The 26,383-nt window shown below is 31.9% G+C and overlaps 2 protein-coding genes across 3 annotated transcripts; one reads left to right on the top strand and one right to left on the bottom strand.

Moving 5' to 3' along the window:
- The first annotated feature begins 8,358 nt into the window (after nt 1-8,358).
- On the top strand, nt 8,359-11,826 carry LOC115983185. The gene is made up of 3 exons (XM_031105827.1): nt 8,359-8,868; nt 8,960-9,307; nt 11,127-11,826. Exons 1-3 carry the CDS (start codon nt 8,557-8,559, stop codon nt 11,619-11,621), a joined length of 1,155 nt encoding a protein of 384 aa, XP_030961687.1. The 5' UTR covers nt 8,359-8,556; the 3' UTR covers nt 11,622-11,826.
- Nucleotides 11,827-23,063: 11,237 nt separating this feature from the next.
- LOC115983737 (myb family transcription factor APL) lies at nt 23,064-25,265 on the bottom strand. 2 transcript variants are annotated; one of them, XM_031106501.1, is made up of 6 exons: nt 24,956-25,265; nt 24,750-24,826; nt 24,533-24,599; nt 24,351-24,417; nt 24,067-24,109; nt 23,064-23,972 (listed from the first exon to the last, which is right to left on the bottom strand). In XM_031106501.1, the coding sequence occupies exons 1-6, from the start codon at nt 25,122-25,124 to the stop codon at nt 23,319-23,321; spliced, it is 1,077 nt and encodes a 358-aa protein (XP_030962361.1). In that variant the 5' UTR covers nt 25,125-25,265; the 3' UTR covers nt 23,064-23,318. The 2 variants fall into 2 exon arrangements, with proteins under 2 accessions (XP_030962361.1, XP_030962362.1); XM_031106502.1 differs by having other exon boundaries at nt 24,542-24,599; nt 24,956-25,264.
- Nucleotides 25,266-26,383: the final 1,118 nt, after the last annotated feature.

The following is a 26,383-nucleotide window of genomic DNA, read 5'->3' as shown; positions in this document are numbered from 1 at the left end:
CTTTAAGAGGTAAAATCTAAATTTTGAAATGTCAGGATATAAAATACAATCCCCCCAACTTCAAGAGGTAAATTCCAAATTTTAAAATGTTAAGGTGTAAAATTCTAATATCCCCAAATTTTAAGAGCGTAATTTACAATTTACTATTTTTTTTTATATATAAATATAATCGGGTTTAAAACTAATTATGACATCCATAACATATGATTACTCATTATAAATATATTAAAACATATCTTTTTTTATGTATGCTTTTTTTTTTTTTAAATGTAAATAAGATTGGAATACAACCATACAAGTCCATGACAAAAAAATTATCTATTAAACTTTTCTTTTTAAGGAAGATTCATTGAACTAACTAAAACCACATGCTCATGATCATTTCATTGCAAAGTTTAAGCCCCAAAATATGATGCTTTTTGTCTTTCTGTAATAATTTTGGAAATAATGGCTGAAAAGCAAGTGCCTAATAAATTAATACTGCTACAATGAAAAAGCAGATGGCAACAAATCATCTCCCAAACCCGAAACCCATGCACTTTTTTGCATCTACTAGTAACTAGGTTAAATGGTTTCATCAATAATTTTTTACTAGTACAATTGATGATTGCTAGTCAGTGGCCCTAGCTTGTTGTCCATTGTTGACCAATATGCTTAATTAGAGGCTACATTTCCAATTGCTGCAGCTCAATCACGTACTTGATTTCTAATTTGTTCCAACTGCGGCGCTGACTAGTACGAATTATTGATAGTACGGCTTCTTACTTTGTTCAAAAATGAGAAATCTTAGTGGATCTAAAATGGGTTATAGTAGTTGAATTATTATTTTTTATATAGAATAGTAGTTGAATGATTGGACCAATGTGATTCAGCCAAAAAAAAAAATCCTACCAATATGAAATTAATGAGAGCTCGGAATTGAGATAATTAAGGCAATAAGTAATTGCATCCTCATGCTTGAACCTAAATAATTTTGGGAAGCACAAATCCACCAATTATGCAGCCCATGAAGTAAGATGATGCAGATATAGTGATGATTGAACTAGCACACATTCAAGACCCCATTCTGATATGATGGCCTTATCCGATCCCATGCCCATGCAGTCTTGGAGAGTTTGCAAACATATATCGGAGCTTGAATTGCATGTAGAATTATCAGTGCAGTGCCATGTTGGCTCTGCATCTGTGTAGATACTAATGAATGTTTGTTGTCTATCAAAGAGTAGTGTTAGTGATTTTAGAATTGAGAAACAAGATGGTCAGCTGAATTGGCCATATATACTATGTTGTACATTTCTTTAATGTTTATGGGTTCTATTTATTGGAAACAATGCTAGAGATTTAAAGAGGACATCTATTCTCTCACACTCATTATCGTACATTGTCCATACACATTATTCATTTTATATTTTAAACATGAACATTGCACAAAAAATTTTGGAACTTATTTGTACAGAGTATGCATCAATGAATGTAAGAGAACAATTACCTATTATATAATGATGTGTTTGCCTTTTCATATCAAAAAATCTAGGAATATAACATTTTCATAACTTTTTTCACAATTTATTACTTTTTTTTTTTATTTGGGAGAGGACACAATTTATTACTTAATAAAAGTTGTATTAAAAGTGAGTTTAAGTGAAAGTAATATTACTTCAATCACTGTACATGTCAATAATAACAAAAAATGTGAAAAAAATTGTCACCCTAACATTTCTGTTTTGGAATTCTGGTCGGTTGGTACACCATTCAGAAATGCTTATGCAGGCAGGTAGGTAAACAAAACAATTTCTTTTCTACCATGACATTACTATGGTTAGGCAGTATTTGACATACGTACATTGACAATCTATGTTTACTATATTAATCATATAGTGCATAAAATTTTAACACGTTAACTTTTTAAGTATTAAAATAATTTGCTTAGAGCATTGTAGTTCAATTAATTAATATCTTTTGGTGTTGTTATCGGAGTTATCTTGAATTTAAATCTCTGGCTCTAGACTAAATAATATAAATCTTCTATTTCACTTTTTGTGTTCCATTTTATTCTATATCAATTATAATTTGTTATGTGTTTATCTGATTTTCCTTATAAAATAACCATAGTTTTTTTTTTTTTTTTTTTTAAGAATAATAACCATAGATTAAAATTGAAAATTTTGCATACCATAATTAGTAGTGAATAAAATAGAATATAAAATGTTGGAAATGGACCCCAACGACCAAATAATAATAAAAATGGTAAAATTTTATTTTGATCTCTAAACTCTATTAAAAATTTGTTTTTCATCTCTAAACTTTAAAATATTCATTTTTTTTTCCTTAAACTATTGAAAGGTTCATCTTTCGTCTATAATCTTTTGAAATTGTTTTACTTTATATCTTTAAACTTTAAAAATGATATTGTTTTCATCTCTAAACTACTGTGAAAAGTTCTTTTTTGTTTATCCCTATTTTTGTCTCTAAATTATTTATAAAAAAAAAAAAATAAAAAAAAAATAAAAAAAAATCTTTACAAATTTTAAAGATGAAAAAGAACCTTTTAAATTTTAGGGTTGAAAAACAAACTCTTGAATAAAGTATAAAAATAGGAGTAGTATTTTACCCAAAGATATAATATATAATAATTTTACTATAAAATAATTTTCTCTATTTGTTTTAAAATGAAGAGTGTTAATTTTCCCATAAAAAAAAAAAAAAAGGTGTTCATTTCATTATCAAGGTTTAATTTGGTGCCACGATCTTTTAAAATTGATTCTCATTAAATGAAGTTTTAAATGACTTGATACAATTCTCATATCTCTTAAAACAAAATCATGACCATAAAATAGACAATTCATTTCCTTTGACCCACTTGACCAAATTCATGGAGTTGTTAGCCCCCTTCCAACTTCAAACATTTAACACTTCCCAAAATCAAGGGTTATGAGCTACTGGCTTACACATAAGTTTAGAAGATTACTATATATTTAATCAAGTTACGTGTTGCCCAATGCCCAGGGCAATAGATTCGAAATAGACAAAGTTTTTTTTTTTTTTTTTTTGGTGAAGATAGACAAAGTTAAATAGTGGGGGAAAAAGCTAAAGTAAAATGACAATTAAGATTTACTATGTTTTTGCTGTTTTCTAGACTTCGGCAAATGTTCAAGGTCAGGTAATAAGACCACGTTGCTTCTCCTTTATTTCTTTCTCACTCTCTCTTTTTCTCTCTCTTTTTCTTTTTTTTAAGCATAAAAGATGACTCATGCAATTGCTTATGGTCATGGACTTTTTTTTTTTTTTCTTTGGCTGAAATGAAAACCTTTAGTTGTTTATGGACTATTGTTAGTATAGTATGTGTCATATCTGTCAACATTCATTTTACATATCCTTGACTGAACTAAAATCAAGGGCAATCAACATTGTCCTTGTTCTTAGGCTCCATCATCAAGGATCCTTTGTTCCCCTTAGGTCAACTAGCTTAAGCCAAATTCTCGCAACAACAGAAACAAAAGGCCCTAGCTTAAGCCCCTATATATACTACTCCTTTTTCTGTATATTTAGAAAGAATTACAATATATACATATTTACACAATTTATATTCTCTTTTCTTCCTTGCTATCTTTATATATAACATAGTATCAGAACTATGTCTTGTTGACTCTAATAGCCAGTTCATCATTGTGTATCACTACACATTGTCTCTTTGTAACAACAAATTTTTTGTCTAGTAAGAAGGTATCTTATGCGCCAGGTGCATACAAGAGTTTTGTCTGTTCAATGTGCTTGTTAAATATTATGCAAACAACTGGTTTGAATGAAATCCATTTCAAATTTTTAGGTTTCATTGTCAATGAGTACTATTTTACTAAAAGAAAAAAAAAAAAAAAAATTGTTAGACATGTGGCTTTCTTCGAAATCCCTGTGTTAAGCAAACAGTCATGTCACAGGGTTTTAGAGGAGAATAGTACAACATACCTATTTCTAACCGTATGGAGCCATCATCGCGTATAGGATAGCAGTGAATGGTGCTTAGGCTAAATAGAGGGGAAACAATCCATTTTAGTAGTTTGAGTTAGCAGTACGAGCTAACAATTGGCCCACATGGCTGCATAGGATTGGTTCACTAATTTCCCATATCCTACTGCTAATTTAACATAAGTTTCTAAGAATTATACATGTGATTAATGTGCTACGACTCTAACTAATTACTACTAATCAATTTCAACCTTGTAAATTTCATCCCTCTGACCTCTTGATTGTCATCTAAGAGTTAAATCACATGCAAGGACGTGGGTGAGAGAGCCAACACGCAAAAACCAAATTAATTTGAACAAGTTTTGATTGGCACTACTAAGGGAAAGGGAAAGTTCTGACTGGCGTTCTAGAAGTGCCAATTAGCACATTCCCTAAAACTAGTGCTTTCCTCTGTTTTACAGCTTTTCGTATTTTCCTGATAACATTTTGTAAATAATGTTACAAGGATATGCTTTATGATTTTGTTACAGGAAAAATATATTATGGTTTTATATTACTATCTTGTTCTTTAATTAGGATAAATGAGATTTCTCTCTCATCTTTCTTCCCTAATTGCTTCTCTCTCTTTTTTTTCTGTTCTTTTTTAGTTTTTCCCTCATAATGTAAAATTAAGAAGAAGAAAAACTGTTTTTGTGAAAGAAATTGTTACACGTAACAATTCAAACATTTTTTATTAGCCAAGTCACAGGGGTTTTATTTTATTAAAAGAAGTAGAAGAAGAAGTTCATAATTTTAGATAAATTTCAATTAAATTTATAATTTTAAATATTTTTTTATAATTATTATTATTATTCGATAGTTGGGATAAGAGTATTTGAACCTTAGATGTTTTCATTGAAGACATGAGAAGTTGCCAATCAATTGAGTCATTTAATCACACGATGTTTATGAGTCATGATAGCCAACCACAGGTCCTATAAATGAATGAAAGGACTCAAATAAAATTGCTATATAATGTCAAATCTAAAATTAATTTTGACATTTTAATAGATAAAATCAAAATTACTGCAAATTTAAAGGTTATAAATTGTAATTTAGTCAAAGTTATAAATAGGGGTCATATGATACTCAAGGACAACCAAATGACACCTCTAGATATTATTTCATTATTGTATGCACATTTTTTGCCATTTGTTTTAGGCACACTTACGAAATTATTATGTTTCTCTTCTTTGATCATAACAAATGGAGATGAGGGAATTCAAACCTATAATTTTTTTAATGAAAAGAATCGGATCAGTCCAGTACTAAACTACAAACCTGTTCACTTACTACATTTTTCTTTAATGGGAGGCAATGTAAAAGCAAGGCTTCAAAAAGATTATCCTCATTTTATTCACAAACATGATCTCATTATAGCACTTAAAATATTAGCATATATTTCGAATGGCTTCACCATTCTCACGCATGCCTATTGTTCAATTAAATGTCTCATTATACTTGGGAGTCCTAAACTGTGATACTAACTAGGAGTTAAAGAGTGTGGGTTACAGTCTCATATAAATAAAAAATTTAAAAAAAAAAAAAAAAAAAAAAAAAAAAAAAAAAAAAAACATAGGAGTTAAAGAGTATAAGTTCCAGTTAACTTAATTGATAAAATCTTTGATGGTTAAATAAGAGATTTTGGGTTTAATTCTTACCTACACTAAAAAGTCGATTAGTATCTTGATCTGATGATAAAGTTATTATCAAAAGCGGACATCATAGATTGAAACTCTCTTTTAAAATAAATAAATAAATAACTAGGAGTTGAGATTTAAGAATTACCTAGCACTACCTAAAAATAGCCCCCAAAGAAATAAAACTTAAAACAGAAGATACTAAAAAGGTGAAAAAAAGGAATAGAAATAGTGATGGACCAGCCAACTTATCTTGAATATCGATGTGTGAACCATTTTTACTAACCGTATCATTTGCCTATTTCAAATGGCTTCACCCATTCTTACGCATGTCAATTGTTCGACTAAATGTCTCAGTGTACTTTGGAGTTCCTAAACTGTGATACTAATTAGGATACCTAGCAGGCTAGCACTACCTAGAAAAACTTTAAACAGAAGATGCTAAAATGAGGCGAAAAAAGGGGAATAGAAATAGTGATGGACTAGCTAACTTATCCAGAATATCTATATATGAACCATTTTTATGACCCAAAACCAATTCCACATGTATTATATTCTCTCCCCCAACTAATGAAAGTCACAGTTCAACCTGTGGGAACAAAGAGCTTGGCTTTGAAGATCACTCACCACCTTATGAATGACTCATCTATCACCATCTCCTTCATTTGCCGCTCCCCCATCTCTCACTCTCATCCTACTGATGCCGACCCATCACCACCATTTCTTGTCACTTGTTGAGTCTAACTCCAACCCAATGTGCCGGCCCACCTCTCTTTTTTTCAGTCCCTACCTTACACTAATTCACAATCCAAAAAAGCTATCCACATGGATAACAGACTATTAGTCTTCAAGAACTTTCCTAATCATTAGAATAAAATAATTTACATAAAAGAGAGTTTTTATGTTAGTGAAAAATAAATATAGAGACAGATTTATATGCTTGTGGACCCACTTTGGGAAGTGTATTATATAGTGTAGGCAGGAATCAAGATCGAAGGAAGATCATAAACTAGGCCTGATTCTTGTTTGGGATTTGCAACAAGCATTTTTTTTAATTACCTTTAAAATGAAGATTTGGTAGATTTGTCCTACATGGAAATGGGTGCTTCCAGCATTATAAAAATACATGAAAGTAGGTGACCCCGTTGGACCAATTGATCCATTTTAAGAGACCGTAATAACCCTTGAATTTGAATGAGAAAAAAATGTCAGTAACCAATTAAAAAGTTTTTTTTTTTTTTTTCTCTCTTTCTTCTAAATTTTTTTAAAAAAACAATATTATAGCCTTTATCTCATAAATTCCTTACTCAAGATGAGTTTTTTTTTTTTTTTTGGTTGAGAAAAACTCAAGATGAGTTGAATTCAAGATTTTCACCTTCAACTTTGTCATGAATATAACTTATTTTACAATTCGTTTCATGTTGAGTAAAACTTAAGTATAAGTGCAGTATATTAAATTTTCAAATGAATTTTTAATACTTAGTTTCATTAGTCAATAAAATACAAATAATATTATCTTCTCTTTTTTTTTTTCTTTTTGAATAAGTAGTATTATCTTTTTAATATAGAAACAAAATATATTGTACTTAGGTCTTACCATATTTCATAACTTGCATAAACAATCACTTTCATATGAGCTCATCACTAACACCACTTTTATATGTTGCTTTACACTAGTCATTTTAATAAGTTGTGGAATGTTGCTTTATCCTTTCACTTTTTATGACATGTCATAAGATTATAAGACCTATAAAACTAAAATTAAAAACTTGGATTTTCAAGAATGGTGATCAGATCTCTAGTAAAATTGATTCACCATCTAGGATCTGCACCAATTTTGCTACACACACTTCAAAAATATAATGATTAAATATTTTTCCTGATTATTTAAACAGCAAATTAAGATTAAGTACATGTCTCGAAGTTACCATTGATAAAATCAATGCTTGTAGTGTGACAATAAAGATTATAGATATCAATGGAGTCATCATTCAGACATTACTACATAGTGGCCACCTTAAAAAAAATTGTGGTGTGGGATCATTGTCCAAGAAAGATCACCTCTAGGGTAATTGAGGGAACTAATAGAGGGGTATTACAGTATTAAGGTCTAATATCAAGGCATGGAAAGAAATAGCCAAATAGGGCGGCCAAGCCAGTCTTAATGGGCCCCCCTTTAGAGCAAAAAGTATAGGATTATAAATATAAAAGCAAACAATAAGCATATTATGGACACAAACCTTTTTTTTTTTTTTTACCATTATTCACAAAACTTGCTGTGATTCTTTTACATATAGATAGAATTTTAACATATTTAGCGTTTACTCTACGATAATTGTTATTTATCATCAAGTCAAATACTAATTGATCTTTGATGTATGTATATACAACTTACAAGCCTCATAATTCTTATTCGACAACAATAAATTTTACTAATTGAATTAATTAGAAACAACATATAACTTACCATGGCTAATACATAATAAAATTGATATTATATTTTCACAATTATTAATATAATTTATTGCGAGTAATTTATATTAAGGTAATGTGAATATCGAGTCCGTCATAACTTATCAACTTATCGAAGTTATTAAAAATTGGGAAATTCTAACATTAGTGGCCAAAAGCAAAACAACAGGAGTCGTCCTATAGAAAGAAGAATAAAGGTAATAGACAGGCCAACATGCGAGTGTGTCTATTATAATACCATCTCAGCCGTTGGACAGATAAGCTGTCGCTTTTGTCTCTTCCCACAAACAATGCTTCAAACTCTTTCACACTCCCTCACCTTTTGTTAAATATAACCACAAACCATGACCTCCATTAGATACTACTCCTTCTTCTTCTTCAACCATTTCCATCATCTTCTTCAATAACTGTTTCTCTTATTCACCACTTTTAGTTTCATGATATGGGTTCTAAAATGAGAAGAAAGCAACAAGTGTGGTACGTGCCTCAACCATTGACACCCTTAATGGAATGGCCAGACCCAGAAATGCAAGAAGAAGGTAACAAAAAAGAGAGCTCTTGGGAAGTCATACGTGAATGGTTTAGAGCAACAAAAAACTCTCCCGGAGCCAGTTTTTCAAGCCCATTTGATGGTGCCATTCAACCCAAAAAGCAAGATTTGAGGCTTTTGCTTGGTGTTCTTGGTTGCCCTCTTGCTCCAATTCCCCTAGTCAATGACCCAATTGATCGTCTTCACATCAAAGACATTCCTATGGTATACATACATATACATGTTATATTCTTATTTCTACTACTACTACTACTCAATTTTGTTGTTTGTAACGTTTTGAATTGTTGTTTAACAGGAAACTTCAATTGCAAATTATATCATACAACAATATCTAGCAGCCACGGGGTGTCTAAAGCAACAAAAGTGTGCAAAAACCATGTACGCAACAGGGACGGTGAAGATGATTTGTTGTGAGACAGAAGTTTCGTCTGGGAAAAATGTGAAAACTTTGGGAACAAGAAGTGGTGAAAATGGTTGCTTTGTTCTTTGGCAAATGTTGCCTGGCAAGTGGTCTCTGGATTTGGTTGTGGGTGGCAATCAAGTCATAGCTGGTAGTGATGGAAAAATTGTGTGGCGCCACACTTCTTGGCTAGGCACACACGCAGCGAAAGGCCCCCAACGCCCACTCCGTCGCATCATACAGGTACTAGCCTCGGTTTATATTAAATATTACAAATCTATAAATATATTTTTCTCGAGAATACAGGTAATATTAGATTTGGAATCATTATTATGTCATATACAATCAAATTTTCTCAAATGGGAAATAAAATATTCGGTATCTCAATTGTAATGAGATATGTATGCCAATTTTGGTGGATCAATGATGTTCTCCATATTGGCATTCGTCTACCCTACGCATACCAAAAGTATTTTTAGTACAGTTGTATCTAAACCAAAAAAGGGGTCAAAGTTAGGAAATTTTCATCTGGGTTAGGTCCAATAATCACGGTGCTCAAAATAAGACCAAACTTTTCTTTTTTTAGAGAATCAAATAAGACCAAACTTCATTATCTAAGACAATGTTAAACATTAGTGTTCTCGACAAGATTGAGTGTACAATTATGGCTTATTCGGATCTTTTACTCCTACAAGTCCAAGTTCAACAGATAGAGTGTCATTATAATCATGCTCAGATAGAAAAAACCAACTCTCTTCTACTCATTTTTTCTAAAAAAAAAAAAATAAGAAGGAGAAGAAGACAATATTAGACACGCACCCCATTAAATATTTTTGTACACTTAGTGAATAAAGACTCATTAAAGCCCATTGTACACTTAGTGAATAAAGACTCATTAAAGCCCAAATAGGTAAAGTTCAATTCTTTTTTCTTTTTCTTTTTCTTTTTTTTTTTGAGAAACAGGTACAGTTCAATTCTGTTGTGTGACAAAATATATATATATATATATTTTTTTTTTTTTTTTTTTTGAGAAACTGTTGTGTAACAATATAAAATCCATTTCAATAAAATAAAATAGAGGTCCAAGACTCCAAGCAAACCCTAGGGTATTCAAAAATTCATTTAAAAGACAAGGATAGAGACCGAGGAACAAAGACATAATCCCAAGAAATGGTATATTTTGGCTGACAATGATGGAGAAACTGTCCCTTGCTTTACCCTACACATTAAGGCTTTATTTTTATGAACACTGTCGCTCACTGAATTAGGTATAGCACGTGATTATCTTTGTGATGTCATCTAGGGTCATTTTACACACTATTATTTCTTCAACCTTGGGATTGCAGCTTACTGTTACTAAAGTGCATGTATATTATCCTTTGCCTTTAACTTTTTCTTCTTTATTTCTTTCACTTTAGTGAATAATACAACATTTATTGCATCATAGCCCCCTGCTTTTCTTGTCTTTTTTCCTTCGTCTTTTTTTTTTCTTTGCCACTTATTCCTATATCACTCCCTACCTTTTTCTTATGGAGAAACAATATTTTTATTTTGAATAGCTCATAGAAATTAGAAACATCAATGAACAAATGGTACAACTTTTTTTCAAATGTATATACACCAAATTTTCAGAGCCAGCCTTTTTTCTTTTCTTCTCTGCTTCCAACATGTTTTGGCTCTAGGAATGCTTGGATCGTGCTTCAACAGTTCAACTAAACTTTCTTTGAATTGTCTTATCAATTTTATTTTTTTTTTGGCATAGTAAGGATCATAAAATTAATAATTTAGAGATAATTTTATGAGTTTCCAAAAAAAAAAAATTAAATAAAGAAATAATAAAAATTTTGTGCATTCTAACAAGTAAATTACTTTAAGATAACTTATATCATGGGAAAAAAAAAAGGAAAAAAACTATGTAAATTCCAAAAAAAAAAAAAAAAATGAAAGATGGATCTAAGTATGTGAATAATCCAGAATCAAGTTTTGATTATATTACCGTCTAAAATTGGCTTACATGCTATTGTTTATTTACTAAATTGTTTGGTTGTATCAATTTGTTCAGGGCCTAGACCCAAAAACCACAGCCAGCTTATTTGCCAATGCCCAATGCCTGGGAGAGAAACGACTTGGGCATGATGACTGCTTTGTACTAAAAGTATGTGCAGACCGAGCAGCTGTGATGGAAAGAAATGATGGTTCAGCAGAGGTGATTAGGCATGTTCTATATGGCTATTTTTGCCAAAAGAGTGGTCTCCTTGTATACTTGGAAGACTCCCACCTCACTAGGGTACAAACCCCAGAAAATGAAATTGTGTATTGGGAAACCACTATAGGAAGTAGCATTGGAGACTATAGAGATGTGGATGGTGTGTTAATTGCTCATCAAGGCAGGTCAATTGCCACAGTTTTCAGGTTTGGGGAGTTGTCACAACAACATACTAGGACTAGAATGGAAGAAGTTTGGACAATTGATGATGTTGTGTATAATGTACCAGGGCTCTCACTAGACTACTTCATCCCTCCAGCTGATATTGTGGACAACCTACACTCTCCGTGATTCACTAACATTAGGAATTTTCTTTTTTTTGCTTTTATGCCTTTTTTTTTCTTCTTCTAATCACAATATTGGTGGGTTTATGGTGTAATTGTTTATTTAATGCTTTTAGTGTAGTATGTAGATGCTTCAAATGTCCAATCTTTTTAAGTTGAAATCAAATGACCAATTTAAGCATTGGGTGGAATAAGAGATTTGGTGTTTCTAAGGCAATGTTTTGAGAAAAATACTAAGGTAATATTTCATCTATTTTTTATGCATCCTTTTCACTATATCTTCTTGGTTTTGCTATGTGAAAGTAAGATCCAATCATGGAATTAGCAAGTCTCAATTGCACTAAGGAAACACCCAATTGAATCTTAAAATATGGAATCCTTAATAAATAAACATATTTAGGTAGAGGATTTATCATACATGGATAGAGGGAATTAAAAAAAAAAGTAAATAAAAAAAATTAAAAAAAAAAAAAAAGATTTTACGCTCTGTTTACTGAAGTACAGGATTAAATTTAACCCAAAGTGCTAACGTTACAACTCGTTATGGATAAATGTACTATTTCAAGGGAGTCAAGACTTCCTATAACTAATGGTAAGGGCACAACTTTATTCCTTTAAAGAGCGGCAGCCCAGCTCTAACGGGTTGACTGAGACTTGACCTAACATGGTCTCTGCCTCTGCCTCTGCAGGATGTTGGACTTGGTAATGACATAACTTTATTCTCTTAAAGGGTGGTAGTGTAGCGCCAACGGGTTAACTGAGACTTGACCCGACTTGACCTCCACTCAACAAAACTAACATAATTAATCCTAATCCAAACAAATGTTTTTTTATTAAAAAAAAAATATCTCTATTAGTATCTATCCAGTAATATTTAAAACGAATTAGGCTTATAATACAACTAGTCCAAAATTGTTAAAATTCAAAGTTCAATATATAAGAGCTAGATTAAGCAATTAAGTAACTCGTATTTTTCCCTTTCCCTCTAGCTCTCTCGCGATCCCTTCTACAACTTGGTCCATAATACTAGCTAGACCAACTCCATCTGGACCATCTCCAATAGAAGCAAATCTGACAGAACAAATGTTATTATGAATCAATCAATGAAGTTCATCTTTTCAAAACATCATGAGAAAGGAAAGAAGAAAAATGATTTTTTTGAAACATCATAAAAAGGTAATTCATTTTTCATTTTCATCATGTAAGAGTGAAATATTCTAATCATTAACAAACAATCATTCTTTATTTTTCTACCCATATTGAATCTGATTTCATTGGTATTTTGGGTATTTAGTACAAAAAGTATTCATTCTTTTTTTTTTTTCTTTTTCTGCTTCTTCTCGTCCACATGCTATTGCATCCTTGGCCACATGTTTATCTGCAAGTATCTTATGGTACAATCTGATGTTAATCTGTTCATTTACTTTTTGTTTCTCGGATAGGACTTGACTTGTTAGGTATGTTGGATTCATCGTACCACCATCTTTAACATTGAAAGAATATTCTCTTGCTATGTGTTCTTGCAATTTTTTTTTTTCTTTTGCTGAAAGCAACTGATCAAAAACATTTTCTGCCACTTTTTTTGTTTTACTGGGAAAAAAAAAATTCTGGCTCTAAATGTGATCCATCGTTATTAAAGTTGTTAATTTTGAACGGTAGCCATTCAGTTTTATCTATTGGAACAAAATATTTCGATACTAGTCTATTTTAGTATATGATTTTAGAGTCACCGTTAAAGTTATAATATATATACACACATTACAAAATAAATAATCGTAATTCATCATCACATAATATTATACCATATCTCCCCAAGTTGGGCTTTTGAGCTTAAGGAGGCTTACAAGTTGGCTAGCATGGAAGGTGATGATGATCAAGCCAATCCTTTTGAAGGTGACTGGATTTGGAAGACTATCACCATCCCTAAGGTGAAGTGTTTCATCTGGCAATGCTATCACAATAGCATCTTTGTTCGAGCCACCCTGGCCTATCGAGGTATGGACGTCTCTCCCTCCTACCCAATCTACAATGGTGCCTCGGAAACTATTATCCATGTTTTAAGGGATTGCCATTTCGCTCAATGCTTTTGGAACTCATTTCCCCAACCTATGCAGCCTTCTCTATTTTATGGGACTAGACTTATGGATTAGTTGAGGCTGAATTGTTGTAGCACGAAAAAATCTCCTTGCTAGGGGATTAATTGGGGGGTTGTATTTCCCTTTGGGATTTGGAGCTTTTGGCTTCACAGAAATAGTGTAGTAATTGGCAAAGAGAGAACCCGAATTGATATGAAGAAGGAGGTGATGGCCAAAGCCATTGAATATGCTTATCTCAGAACAAACGACAAGTCTGGTGGTCTTCGCACAACTATAAAGGTCAAGTGGCATCGCCCTCCTGCAAATTGGGCTAAGTTAAATACGGATGGCTCCTCCATTGGGAACCCCAACTTGGCAGGAGGAGGATTGATCCACAATGCTAATGGGGAATGGGTGTGAGGTTTTGCTAGAGCTATAGGGACCACTACTTGTGCTGCTACTGAGCTTTGGGCTCTTCGTGATGGAATTCGCCTGTGTATTGCTTTAAAATTTCCAGCAGTAATTATAGAACTGGATGCCAAACTCGTGGTGGACCTGCTGCACAAAGAAGATAGAAACCAGAACGGGTTGGATGCTATTCTTGGAGATTGTAAAGCGGGGCTGAGGGATATTCCTGTGGTGAAGATTCAACATTGTTATAGGGAAGCTAACAAATGTGATGATGCATTAGTTAGGAGGGGAGCCTTGCTTTCCCAAGACTTTGTTATTTTTCTTTAATCCCCTGCTGATGTTTCCTTGCTGCTTAGTCTAGACGCAGCAGGGGCTACTTTTGATCGGACTGTAATTGACCTTGATGTAGTTGTTTAGTTCTTAATGAAATTTGCTCTTTACCAAAATAATAATAATAATAATATTATTATTATTATACCATATCAAATAATTAATTCAAATAAAATAGTGTACATTCTTAATATCGTTATTTCTCATTACATAATAGATCATGTCATTCATGAATATATGAAAATATATATATAGACACACACTTAATGAAGGAAAAAAAGACGTCATATCTGAATAAAGTAAACAATAAAATCATATTATAATAATAAAAATAATAATAATATGTCATATGTGAGAAAAATAATGAAAAAAATGGGTTTAAAAAAATGAAATTAAATAATTATATATAAAAAAATGATTTGTTTGCATACCATCAAAATCATCATTTCTGACCAAATTTAGTGAATGGATTGGAAGATGAAATAAAAAGTGATTCGAAACAGTTAGCTAATTGGAATGGAAAATTCTAGCTATTCCTGAACGAAATTCATTGCTTTGATCATTATTGCTAAAGAATCCGAACTTCATTTTGGTGTCTCAGCCTATATATTGACGGGTTTTCCTTTTGTTTAATACTTTAATCCTTGGGCTGGCTGGGCTAATTTATTATTAATCACAGGCAGCTTAACATTTTTGTCTTGGGCCAAAACAAGCAGCCTTGTAAGTATAGTCATAGTCTTTTATCATGTCATTTCCTTAAAATGGGCTAACATGATGTTTCTGTTGGATCCAAGAGTGTTTCTATAGAGCCCACATTAGTCCACTTTATGGAAATATAGTAGTCAGGCCCAAAAGAACCTTTCTCGTCGGCTTGACCAAAACTTTTAAGGTTATGCTTATGACTTATGCCGACATAGGGGTTTCAAAAGTGGGAGAATATCTGTCCAAACATTACCAAAAAGATAAAAAAATAAATAAATAAAAGTGGGAGAAGACTAAAAAAAAGTAATAATATCTTTACTCCTAATATTAATGCATTTTTTTTAATATTGTTATAATATTATTTTGGGGTAATTACACTAAACCCACCTGTAGTTTGGGCAAAAATCACTTTACCTACCCGTGGTTTGAAAAGTATCACTTAACCTACTTGTGGTATATTCCGTTTGTTCGCTTACCTTTTTCTCCAAAAAAAAAAAAAAAAAAATCAGGGGTAAATAGGTATTTTTGCTCAAATTTAATGTCTTTCTCCTCCCAAAACAAAAAATAGTACAAAAATGCAAGAGAAACAAGATCAAAAAGTGGTATTGGTCTCTCTCTCAATTCATATAAATCTTGAACATGAAGAACATAAATCATTAAACCTAGAATTTATTTTTTATTTTTCACATTCCCAAGTTCTCTCAAATTTTCTCAACAACCATATAACTATAAAAGAAATCAAACTCTTCAATCTTAGTCTTAAACACCCATTTGGCTCAACTTTTAGTAAGTCTCTCATCTTTACAAGAACCTCAACAACATAAATCACAAAACCCATAATTTCTTTGTCCTTCCCAATTGAAAACAAATCAAAAGTTTCAACCTTTACACAGCAATATAAAGCTCAAACAGCACAAACTACAATACCTAATATTTTTTTTTCCCTTTTATTTTCTTGGAAACCAAACAAAGAGAGAAAATTGAATAATGGGTATGTGTTAAACCTCCAAAAAAAAAAAAAAAAAAAAAAAAAAAAAAAAAAAAAAGCTTACCAACATACAAGGACGATTTGGAGAAGAATTTGGAGAAGCCAGGTTTTTTATATGGCTATGGTGAGATTGAGATTGTGAACCCCTAAAACCCAAAACCTCTATCTTTCTTTTCTCTCTATTGTGAACCCATAACCAAATCCACCAATAACCACTGGCAACCATGATTTCTGCAAAAAAAATAAAGCAAACTCAAATGCAAAAACCAACAAAACCCACAAATGGTGACACAAAACCACCAAATGGAGAGCCACAACCCATTATAAAAACACGTGTTTTCTACCCCTAACTTTGATGTTGTGAAACTTGTGTTTTCTCCCCCTCTAGACACTCCAAACCACGAAGAACACGTTAATCTCACCACAGGTCTCTCTCTCGAAAAGTTTAAAGTTTTGGGTGTTTTGATTCGCGTTATGTTGTGTTTTGGGGTTAAAAGGTGTTTTTATAACGGCTGGGCTTGAGGTGGGTTACGGAGATTGACGGAAACATACCACAAGTGGGTTAAGTGATACTTTTCAAACCACGGATAGGCAAAGTGATTTTCGCCCAAACCACAGGTGGGTTATGTGTAATTACCCCTTTTATATTCTACATGTCAACTTGTCAAGTCAATTTCTTCTCCCAAAAAAAAAAAAAAAAAAAGCCTTGTCAAGTCAATTGGAGGTTCACTCCATTTATATAGTTGTGGGTGTTCTTGCAACCCATTTCATATGCACTAGTTGGAGTAGCAATTGTTTGTAGGTAATGTTATTACTCCATATGGATTAAAATTAATCACATAATAATGGAACCGGCCTGGATCCAGCATATATGAATACTAGACTTGTCAAGATGCTAACACATGTCAAATATTTGCTATGTGTCAGCATCTCAATGGAACCAGTAACAGGTCTAATGTTCCTATACACTGGACACAATCCTTCCTCCATAATAATAACAAATTTAATAAGATCCGACCTAAATTCAAATTTTACTTGATAAAGGATATGCATAATTTTTGGAAAAATCAAAGGAAGACTCTTGATAGGGCACTTAATTAGGAGGCTCATTCAAATCCTATAAGAAGGTCCTACATCGCACAAAAGTTACATTGAAAATATTATCTAAAAAATCTCTCTTTCATAAAAAGTAGTCAAAATATTTGCTAACTTAGGCATTGGAGACTCCTTTCCAAAGCTCACCTGGCAATTTCTTCAAACCTTCTCTTTCCTTTTTGTAGATGTTCGGAATCCAATTCAACTGTGAAAATTCTTCCATCATCATTATTAGATTTAAAACTTTGAAATTTAGCAATAATTATATGAAATTCAATTGGCTTATGGAAGTCATGTGGATCACAATAGGCATTAGCTCTCACTTGAGCCAGACTGGGAACCTCTCCATTAGAATTTGATTAGGTTTATTTAGGATTGCTGTTAATTGACCAGAAGAGCAAATTTAGGTGACACCACAAATCATATGGCTAAAGTTTGTAGAAATGTAAAAATATTTTATGTGGTTCAAAATAAACTAGTAAGTTGCCAGGAGAAAAGAACCGTGTGAACTATAATTTGGTATATATACTATTTGGACAAGTTTGGTCTGGATGTTTTATATATATATATATATATATATATATATATATGTTTGGGTCCCCAAGAGAAAATTATGGCTGCTTTTGGGACCCTTTTTTTGTTTTGAACTAAACATTTTGAAAACTCTTCTTATGTGAAGTCCCAATCAATACAAGAGGAATAAAAAATCTGATGACAGCCTCTCTATCAACAAGTACATGACTACATGTACATGATAAATGGTTTAAATTGGAACACATTAAATCCTAAACTCAGATTAATGTTGAACATAAATGGATTGATGATATTGAATCTGAGTTCCTCCCGTTGAGACTTGAGAGGCTTAAGTAAAGGGTTCTTTTATATCTAAAACCATTATTTTCTATATGGTATTCCGGGGTGGTCAAGAGAGAAAAAAAATAAGTGGTATTAGTGTTGGAATACAAATCTTTTATCCCACTTAATGCATAACTGCTACAAAAGCCCCATATCTAAGCTAATCTGATATAGTTCTACAACTAAAACTAAAAGACTTTAATTTAGCCAATTTTTTCTTTTTCTTTTTGAGAAGGTTTATTTAGCCACTTAGTTAACACTTATTTAACATTAAAGCATAACTAACTTTGTACAAATCTCCTATAAAAAATAAAAATAAAAACTTTGTACAAATCTATAAAATTTTATAATTAAAATGCTTTTATCTGTAACTTAAAAAAAAAAAAACTTTGTACAAATCTATAAAATTTTATAATTAAAATGCTTTTATTTGTAACTTTATTAGACCCACAACTATTTTCAACAAACCATGCATAAACTTTCTTTTTTTTTTTTTCAACAAGTTTCAACTTATGACATTTGCTCCTAATAATAACTCTTTATTATCAAACCAAAACACCAATCAGTTTTTGGTATAGGCGGAGATTGAACCCTAAATTTCTTATTTAACCATAAAAAACTTTACCAGATGAGTTAACTGAAACCCACAACTATGCATAAACTATAGGTTGCTAATGGTTAACCAATTATACTAATTCAATGATACTACTCCACTTATGTAGTGTGGCTCAATAGTTTTGTGACCATACCATGCCTCTAAAAATCTCAGTTTTAGGGCAAATTTCATATGGAAAACTAAGTGGGGTGATATTACAACAACCACATCAATGAGCTCCTAGCTAGGAAAAAGCCAATGATTAATTCTTAAATTCTATCATGAGTCACTAATTTAAAATGCAAGTTTGATTCACTATTATTTGACAAAATTTAAGTAAATTAATATGACCAAGTAACTTACCACTACACACTCTTGGTGTGATGGTCACTTCACAAATTTACTACACTTAAATTAGGTTCATGTAGAATTTTTATCTCAAAAGAAGGGGGAAAAAAGATTAGGTTACTTTCTTCCTCTTCTCTCTCTCAAGAACTTTTTTAGGATGCCCATTATGATAAAAAAAAAATTCTACAATTTTGTGTAATTCAATCAACTTTTGCAAGATATGGACTGGGTTTTCCGAGGAAAAGACCAAGCTAGCTAGGGATGGTACTTTAAAGTATCCATAACTAATTGGTACTCATTACCGCATGTTCAAAAACAATTTGTCAAACCTAAAAATAAAAAAATAAAAAAATAAAAAATAAAAAAAGACAAATTTATAGTTCTACAGCTAAAATATTGCTATTCTGGAAAGAAAAAAAAAATCTATATTTCTATAACTAATAGACTTCTATTCTGTAACCTACGTGACACTAGTACTAATTCATTTTTCTAAATCAGCATTGTAGTTAATACATTTTATAAATAAATAAAAAATTTGGAGTTTGATGCTCTATTAAGTTTATTCTTCTTCAATTTATTGTAACTCTGGTTCTAGTATATTGTTTAAGTTCTATGAAATTATATTGATTATTGATAATTTGGTTTTTGGTGCTTGATATATAGGGGTTTCTATGAGACTTATTTTTATAATACATTCAGTAATAGTTATTTAAAGAGACTATAGGGTAAAAAATCAATCTAAGCAATATAAAAATAGAGAGGAGAAAGAAATCAACACAGAAATTTTACTTGGTTCAATAACAGGCTTATGTCCACATGGAGTGAGCGGCTATAAATCATTTATATGAGAAATCAAGATTAGAACAAGCTTATATAGCATAACCCTACCAGTACAAATCCCTGAAATACCTCTGAACCGTACATTCGGCTTGTTACACTCTATGTACTCTACTTTGCTATGCCCTTATAATTTTTTGATCAGTGGCCCAGATCAAATATGAGCCAACTCTAACAATATCATTGAGCAAAGCACAGAAAATTATTTGTATTAAAAGGCTTAGGTGAAAGGTTCTATTATTGAAGTTCTATTATTTTCTTAAATTCTATGGTTTTTTGTTATGTTAGAGAATGCAATTCATAATGTGTTTCTAATTGGGTGTTCCTGATATTGCAGGTCAAGATCTATGCTATTATTCCTCAATTCTGACAATGATCTATTTGGATTCTATTATTTGTATTGCAAATAGAACCCTTTTTTTTTGGAAACAAATAGAACTTTTTATTTTCTCTTGTTTGTTATGCACATCATTAGTTGAGATAAAATTGTAGAAATTGAGGGTGCTACTATAACTCTTATGTAAGGAAATTAAATTTTTCTTCCCATAAACTAGAGTGTACCTGAATTAATTATGTGTATGAAATCATTTTATGTTATTAAAATCATGTTCATATTTAAAGATGAATAACAAAGAAATGTACGTATCCACACATTGCTTACATTATGGACTAATGATAAAAAAAATTACAAAAAACTGATAAGCAAAGTATAGCGACGTGTTACTCCCTCTAAATTTAATTAGCACTATTAATTATTATGTGAAAAAGAAAATGAAAAAAAAAAAAAAAAGGGTATGACCTTGCTGCACATTCCCACAGTAGTAAAATAGTTACTCAATTTCTACCGACGTTTAGTTACTTTGTGATTGGCTCCATATATGGCATAATATGCGCGGCTACGTGTAGCCTTGCTACCAACAAAATTGATTGGTTCTAACAAGTAGAAAGATATATTCTTTTAAGGATATATAATCTTAAATTCATTTTTAATTTTTTATTTTAAAGAAAGAAAGTACACAACATGAAGAGCGATAACTAGATTAATCATAGGTTAATTGCTAAATATATATATAGTTCAAAACCTAAAGGTGTCTCTCTGTCTTTTTTTCCTTTTTCGCTTTTGTTAACATCAAACTATATGTTTAATCCCATAATTGCCTTTTTTATTTAAAATAACTGCAAAGTCTCTAGCTAACAGCCTATATGGCAGAATTTGTGGTCACAAAAGACATCAAAGATTGAAATCGTAGAGGTTTGTTGACTGTTTCTTTTTCTTTTTTTATTCCTAAAAGGAAGAAAGAAAATATTAATTTCCCAGATGTTTGTTGTAATAATTTGACTAATCTTTTAGTAGGAGGCTCCAACTATGATAGTGAGGTGGGCTAAGGAGGAGACAAAAGAAGCTTCTGAACCGTACTTTGTTAGAGCTATATAGGAAAATTGTTTACTAGACCTAAAGTTGTGTAATGAGTGAGCAAAAAGAATCCAAAGTGCATGAAATGAGATGCAAATGATTTACATTTGCATGGAAGAATGTGCCTTGAAACACTCTTGCCTCATTTTGGCATACACACATAAATATATATAAATATATAAGTATTCCTTATCATTTATACATGATGATGTGTGTGAGTGTGAATAAACAAGAACCCAAATGCATGAAAATCGTAATATAAGGAAACCAAATCCATGCATCATCAGCTTTTATTGTAAGTGAGACTCTTTAGCTTTAGGGACATAAAGGTAGAAGCTTCCTCGATATGTGCACGCTTGGAAGTGCGTTGTATTCTTCCTTCCCTTTAGGCTTTATTAGCTTTTCCTCACTCTCTCTCTTTCTCTCTCTCTCTCTCTCTCTCTCTCTCTCTCTCTGTGAGTGTTTTTGGAAGGAGCTTTCTTGCCAACTTGCAGTGGCTACATTTTCTCTGCAATCAATAAAGCTAGTGGCACCACCATCTTTTTCAATCAACAAAGAAAAACCTCTGCATGGATCTAATTTTAGATCAGAAATCTAGAGAGAGAGAGACATTCTTTTAACATAATAAAAGGAAAGAGGGTCACACTCAACACCTTGAAGATCAAAGAAGCCTAAATTAACTTAATTAAAAACCAATAATTGTAACTAAATATATATATATATATATATATATATATTGCAAAACTAGTGAAAAGATTGTGTTGGAAACTACTCTATGCTAGATTTTCAAATTTATCATAAAGTTGTACTATCAAGCACTTTTACACAATACTATATGTAGTGTTTAAAAATATTACTGCAACATATAGTGACTTCCTGAGTACACGTGTCATGATGGCAGCTACCCTAGTTGTCATCTTTAATTGTTTTGATACCTTAGGAATATGGAGTACTAGTAAAGAAGATAAAAGAGGATGAAAGACGGATACTCTTTGTCGGCTTCAGTTGTAGGAAATTGTTTTTGCATTCAAAGGAAAAGAAAGCTTCTTTCAATCTTTCTTCACATGGACACTAGCATACCAGATAATTGTGATAATATTTTTATTTTTATTTTTATTTTTATTTTTTGCTATTGTATGTATGAGTTCCCCAAAACCCTATCTTTGTCCTTGATGGGATCAATCATATAATTTTTTTTTTTTTTTTTAATTTCCCAATGGTTTTGTCTGCAATCATAGGAGTAACTAACTTGGAGCAACTACCTTAAAAGTAAACAGTTAGAAAAAGGTTACTAAATTAGCAAGAGTATTAACCATAAAAACAAGATGACCCACTTGACAAACATATATGGCACAATCTATGGTAATTGAAAAGGTAAAAAGAAACACAAGATTAAGGAAATGAGATTTCATACACTTAATGCATTTATGTCTTCTTTTTATTTTTTCTTTTTTTCTTTCTTCAAGAAAAATACAAAGGAAAAGTTGAAACCCCAATATTCTTGTATCATCATGACCTCTACAAAACTTTACCACCAAAACTGATGGCATTTTAATGCATGGTGAGTTTTTTCCACAGGAATTTCTGAAGAAAAGTTCTTAAGTGCTTAATGGAGACGGGATGTTCCATGCTAATTGGCCTGATAAAAGTAGGAGAAAATAACCAATGTGATTATAAGAAAAGAATAAACTTTATTACTCCCATTTGTTACTCACACACAGATGCATGCTAGTGTCTGTAGCATCAATTAATGGAATGTCAAATAATTGTCAATAGGCCATAATAAAATGGTACCTCCCTAAATCAATAAGCTATGAGGTATATTGGAGTAAGAAGCATCAAGAACTTACTCACCTTGTTCACAATAAAGTACCAATGTACTAGTTAGAATTTAGAACAATAACAACTTATAAGATCATTTGCCATGCAAGGCATTATACCATAGTCTTTAAGTGGAAACCCTAACTCAACTGCTAAATTTTAAAGACCCAAAACCCTAGATCTCAAACCCTTAATAGTAAGTCACTTACATCTAATAAGAAATGATTTACATTTTACCCAAATGGTGAATTTCTTCCTTGTGTCATGGAGCCAGTGTTGATCATAGGGTTCATCCTGTCTGTTGGAAGTGGCCCTCTTCGCGGTGATGGCCTTTCAAGCTTTACAGATTCAAATTTCTTTTCATCACTCTGGAGTACTGGCTTTGTTTCATAAATGTCTGAAATGTTATCCATGTCTGAGCTTCTATCCATTGATGGTGGTGAAATCTGAATTTGATCACCTTTGAAAGGATCATCTTGTGGCCCAAGGCAAGATGGGGCTGATCCCAAATCTTGTAGCCTAAGATCATCAGACCAAATTAAGGGACTCTTGCCACTACCACCATAAGGGCTAGCCCTCTTCTTGCCAAGACAAATACTATCATTATTTCCCATCATTAATCCATCAAGCGGTGGCCTATCCATGTGTTGAAGATCAAGTTGGTCACCTCCATATATGTTAAGGTCTTGAAAAGATGGAAAGTTAAGAGGTGAACCAAAATCCTTCATTGCTGATGATCCCATGTCACCAAGGCCTTGTGTTCCAATACTCTTATAGCTTGCAGATGGCATGCTATTTTCTCCAGCAAGGGTTTGACAAGCTTTCTCCAATATACTTTGCATATATTTTCCTTGAGCTTCAATCCTCAGCTGAAGGTGTCTTTGCACCTGCCATATGTACCCAAATCCATATAGGATACTTGTACAAATTTTATGAAGAAATGAAAAGTAGATGAGATAATTAATTAAGCTGTTTTGTTACCTCTAATTGCTCATGAAGTCTTCTTTGCACCTCCATTTGCATCCTAATTGCATCAACCATGTGTGAGTTACTGTTATATACAGTTTCACACATACAATCCACAAGAAAACCCAAACCCCATACCCCAAATCAAAATACAAATTTCGGTGATTCATTTTATGATTAAATTAAAATTTAAAAAAATCAAAATAACAAAAAAAACAAAAAGCAAAAATACTTCTCTAGCTATTGGTTTAATTTAATCTTTTATTATGTCACCAAAAATAGAAAAATATAATACATACTCGTTCATACTACGGGCCATGATGCTGGATGAAGACGCAGTATTTCTTTGAAGTTCAAGAGCTGAAGCTGCCATGGAAAACAAACAAAATTTAGCCATGTCATATGGGTTATAATTAGTATATAAAGAAACATGTCATGCTCCCAAAAATAATAATAAAGAAACCCTAGAAAGAAGAGTCACCTCTCATACCATCCTTAATTGTGTGATCATTGAATTCCTTGTGGGGTTGCTTCCCAAGCCTGAATTTCTAATCAAGTAGAAGAAAAAGAATAAAAAGAACATAAAAGGGAAAAGAAAAATAGGTAGAGAAGTGTCAAGCTAACTAAAAATCAGGAACAACAAAAAGGTTTGCAGTTAGAAAAAGCAAAAGAAGCTTGAAATATTGTTGTATTCAAACCTGGAGGTGGCTCTTGAGGTGGTAAAGGGTGAGACCCTTCACACCCATAACTCTCATGATGGTTTTTGGAGTGGCCTCTACAGATTCAGACAAAGAAAAGAGGCAAAACAAAGCAATAGAATTAATTAATACAAGGAAAAGTTATTAAATACAATAATATAGAATGAAAACAAAATTGGAAAGAAAGCATGGGAAAGAATAAGTACTATCTGGCCCTCCAAGCTGAGTAACAGCATCAACAAATCGTTCATGGAGTTCCACAGTCCACCTGAGTCGAGGCTTAGGATCTGTAGTGAGGACAAGACCAGAGTCACCCTGAACACACATGGGTCTGTCATGGGAATTCATAGTTGAGGGCTTCTTGTGTTGGAACATTCTCTCTCTCTGAGGGGCTCTGAGAATACCAAGAGATTCAAGAACAAATGCGATGCAAATAGGGAAGAATAGGGTGCGCTTTTGAAGAAGATGGCGGGTGGCTTTGGCTTCTCTCAACTAGAAAGCACAAGGGGGACAGACAAAGCTAGCTTATCTTGCATAAAAAGAAAAAGAAAAATAAAAAAAATACAAACTATGTTTTAAAAATTGAAACTAAAGTGTAACTATTCTAAAATGCAGGCCTTCCTTTGCCAGATTCTCTCTCTCTCTCTCTCTCTCTCTCTCTCTCTCTCTCTCTCTCTCTCTCTCTCTCTCTCTCTCTCTCTCTCTCTCTCTCTCTCTCTCTCTCTCTCTCTCTCTCTCTCTCTCTCTCTCTCTCTCTCTCAGATATACGAGTGATACTATAAATATATCTCGATATACTCTTTCAAAGACTCAGATACTATAAATATATACTATAAATTTTACCATCAAAGACTCAGATATACGAGTGATACTATAAATATATCTCGATATACTCTTTTAAAGACTCAGATATACAAGTGATACTATAAATATATATTATAAATTTTACCATATTACTTTCGCAAATTGATGTGTCAATAATCACAAAAAATTAGTGTTAGAGATATTAAAAACTTTACAATATATAAACCTTACAAAGAAGTTATTTAAGCATTTATTTATTATATTGTTAAGATAACATCAATAGCATTCATTGTTATACCATCTCGTAAATTTTTTATGGTAAAATTAATAGGTGTTATAGCATATTTTTTATAACAAAAAAGTGATTCTAATATTTATTTTTTGTATTACTGAAGTAAAATCAATCACATTTATTATCAATGTTACATCAATTTGGAAGACCTTTGTATTAAAATTAGTAATAATTTTAATATTTTCAGAAAATATATCTAATTATATGAGAGAGAGAGAGAATCTTTATTTATTTATTTATATTTTGGGATGAAATAGAGAATCTTTATATTGTCGTGTGTCAGTATTTATGTAATGTGAGAGTAGTATATCTTTTGTTATCACCAAAAGAGGACTATATCTTTAGTAGTGTATTCTTCTACACCATGTGACACTTTTTTCGCATGAAGCTATGAGTGAGAGAGAGCCTCATGCAATCATGATGATGGGCAATATATATGTAGCACTTTACCCTTCTTTTTTTGTGGAACCATATGCTCTTTCACGCATTAAAACATAATAAATCTCTCGCTATAGCTATAAGCTAGGCCATCACTTAT

The sequence above is a fragment of the Quercus lobata genome, chromosome 4 (assembly GCF_001633185.2).
Source record: "Quercus lobata isolate SW786 chromosome 4, ValleyOak3.0 Primary Assembly, whole genome shotgun sequence".
Classification (NCBI taxonomy): domain Eukaryota; kingdom Viridiplantae; phylum Streptophyta; class Magnoliopsida; order Fagales; family Fagaceae; genus Quercus; species Quercus lobata.
The sequence above is the reverse complement of the archived record's forward strand: the minus strand, read 5'-3'. Positions and strand labels throughout refer to the sequence as shown.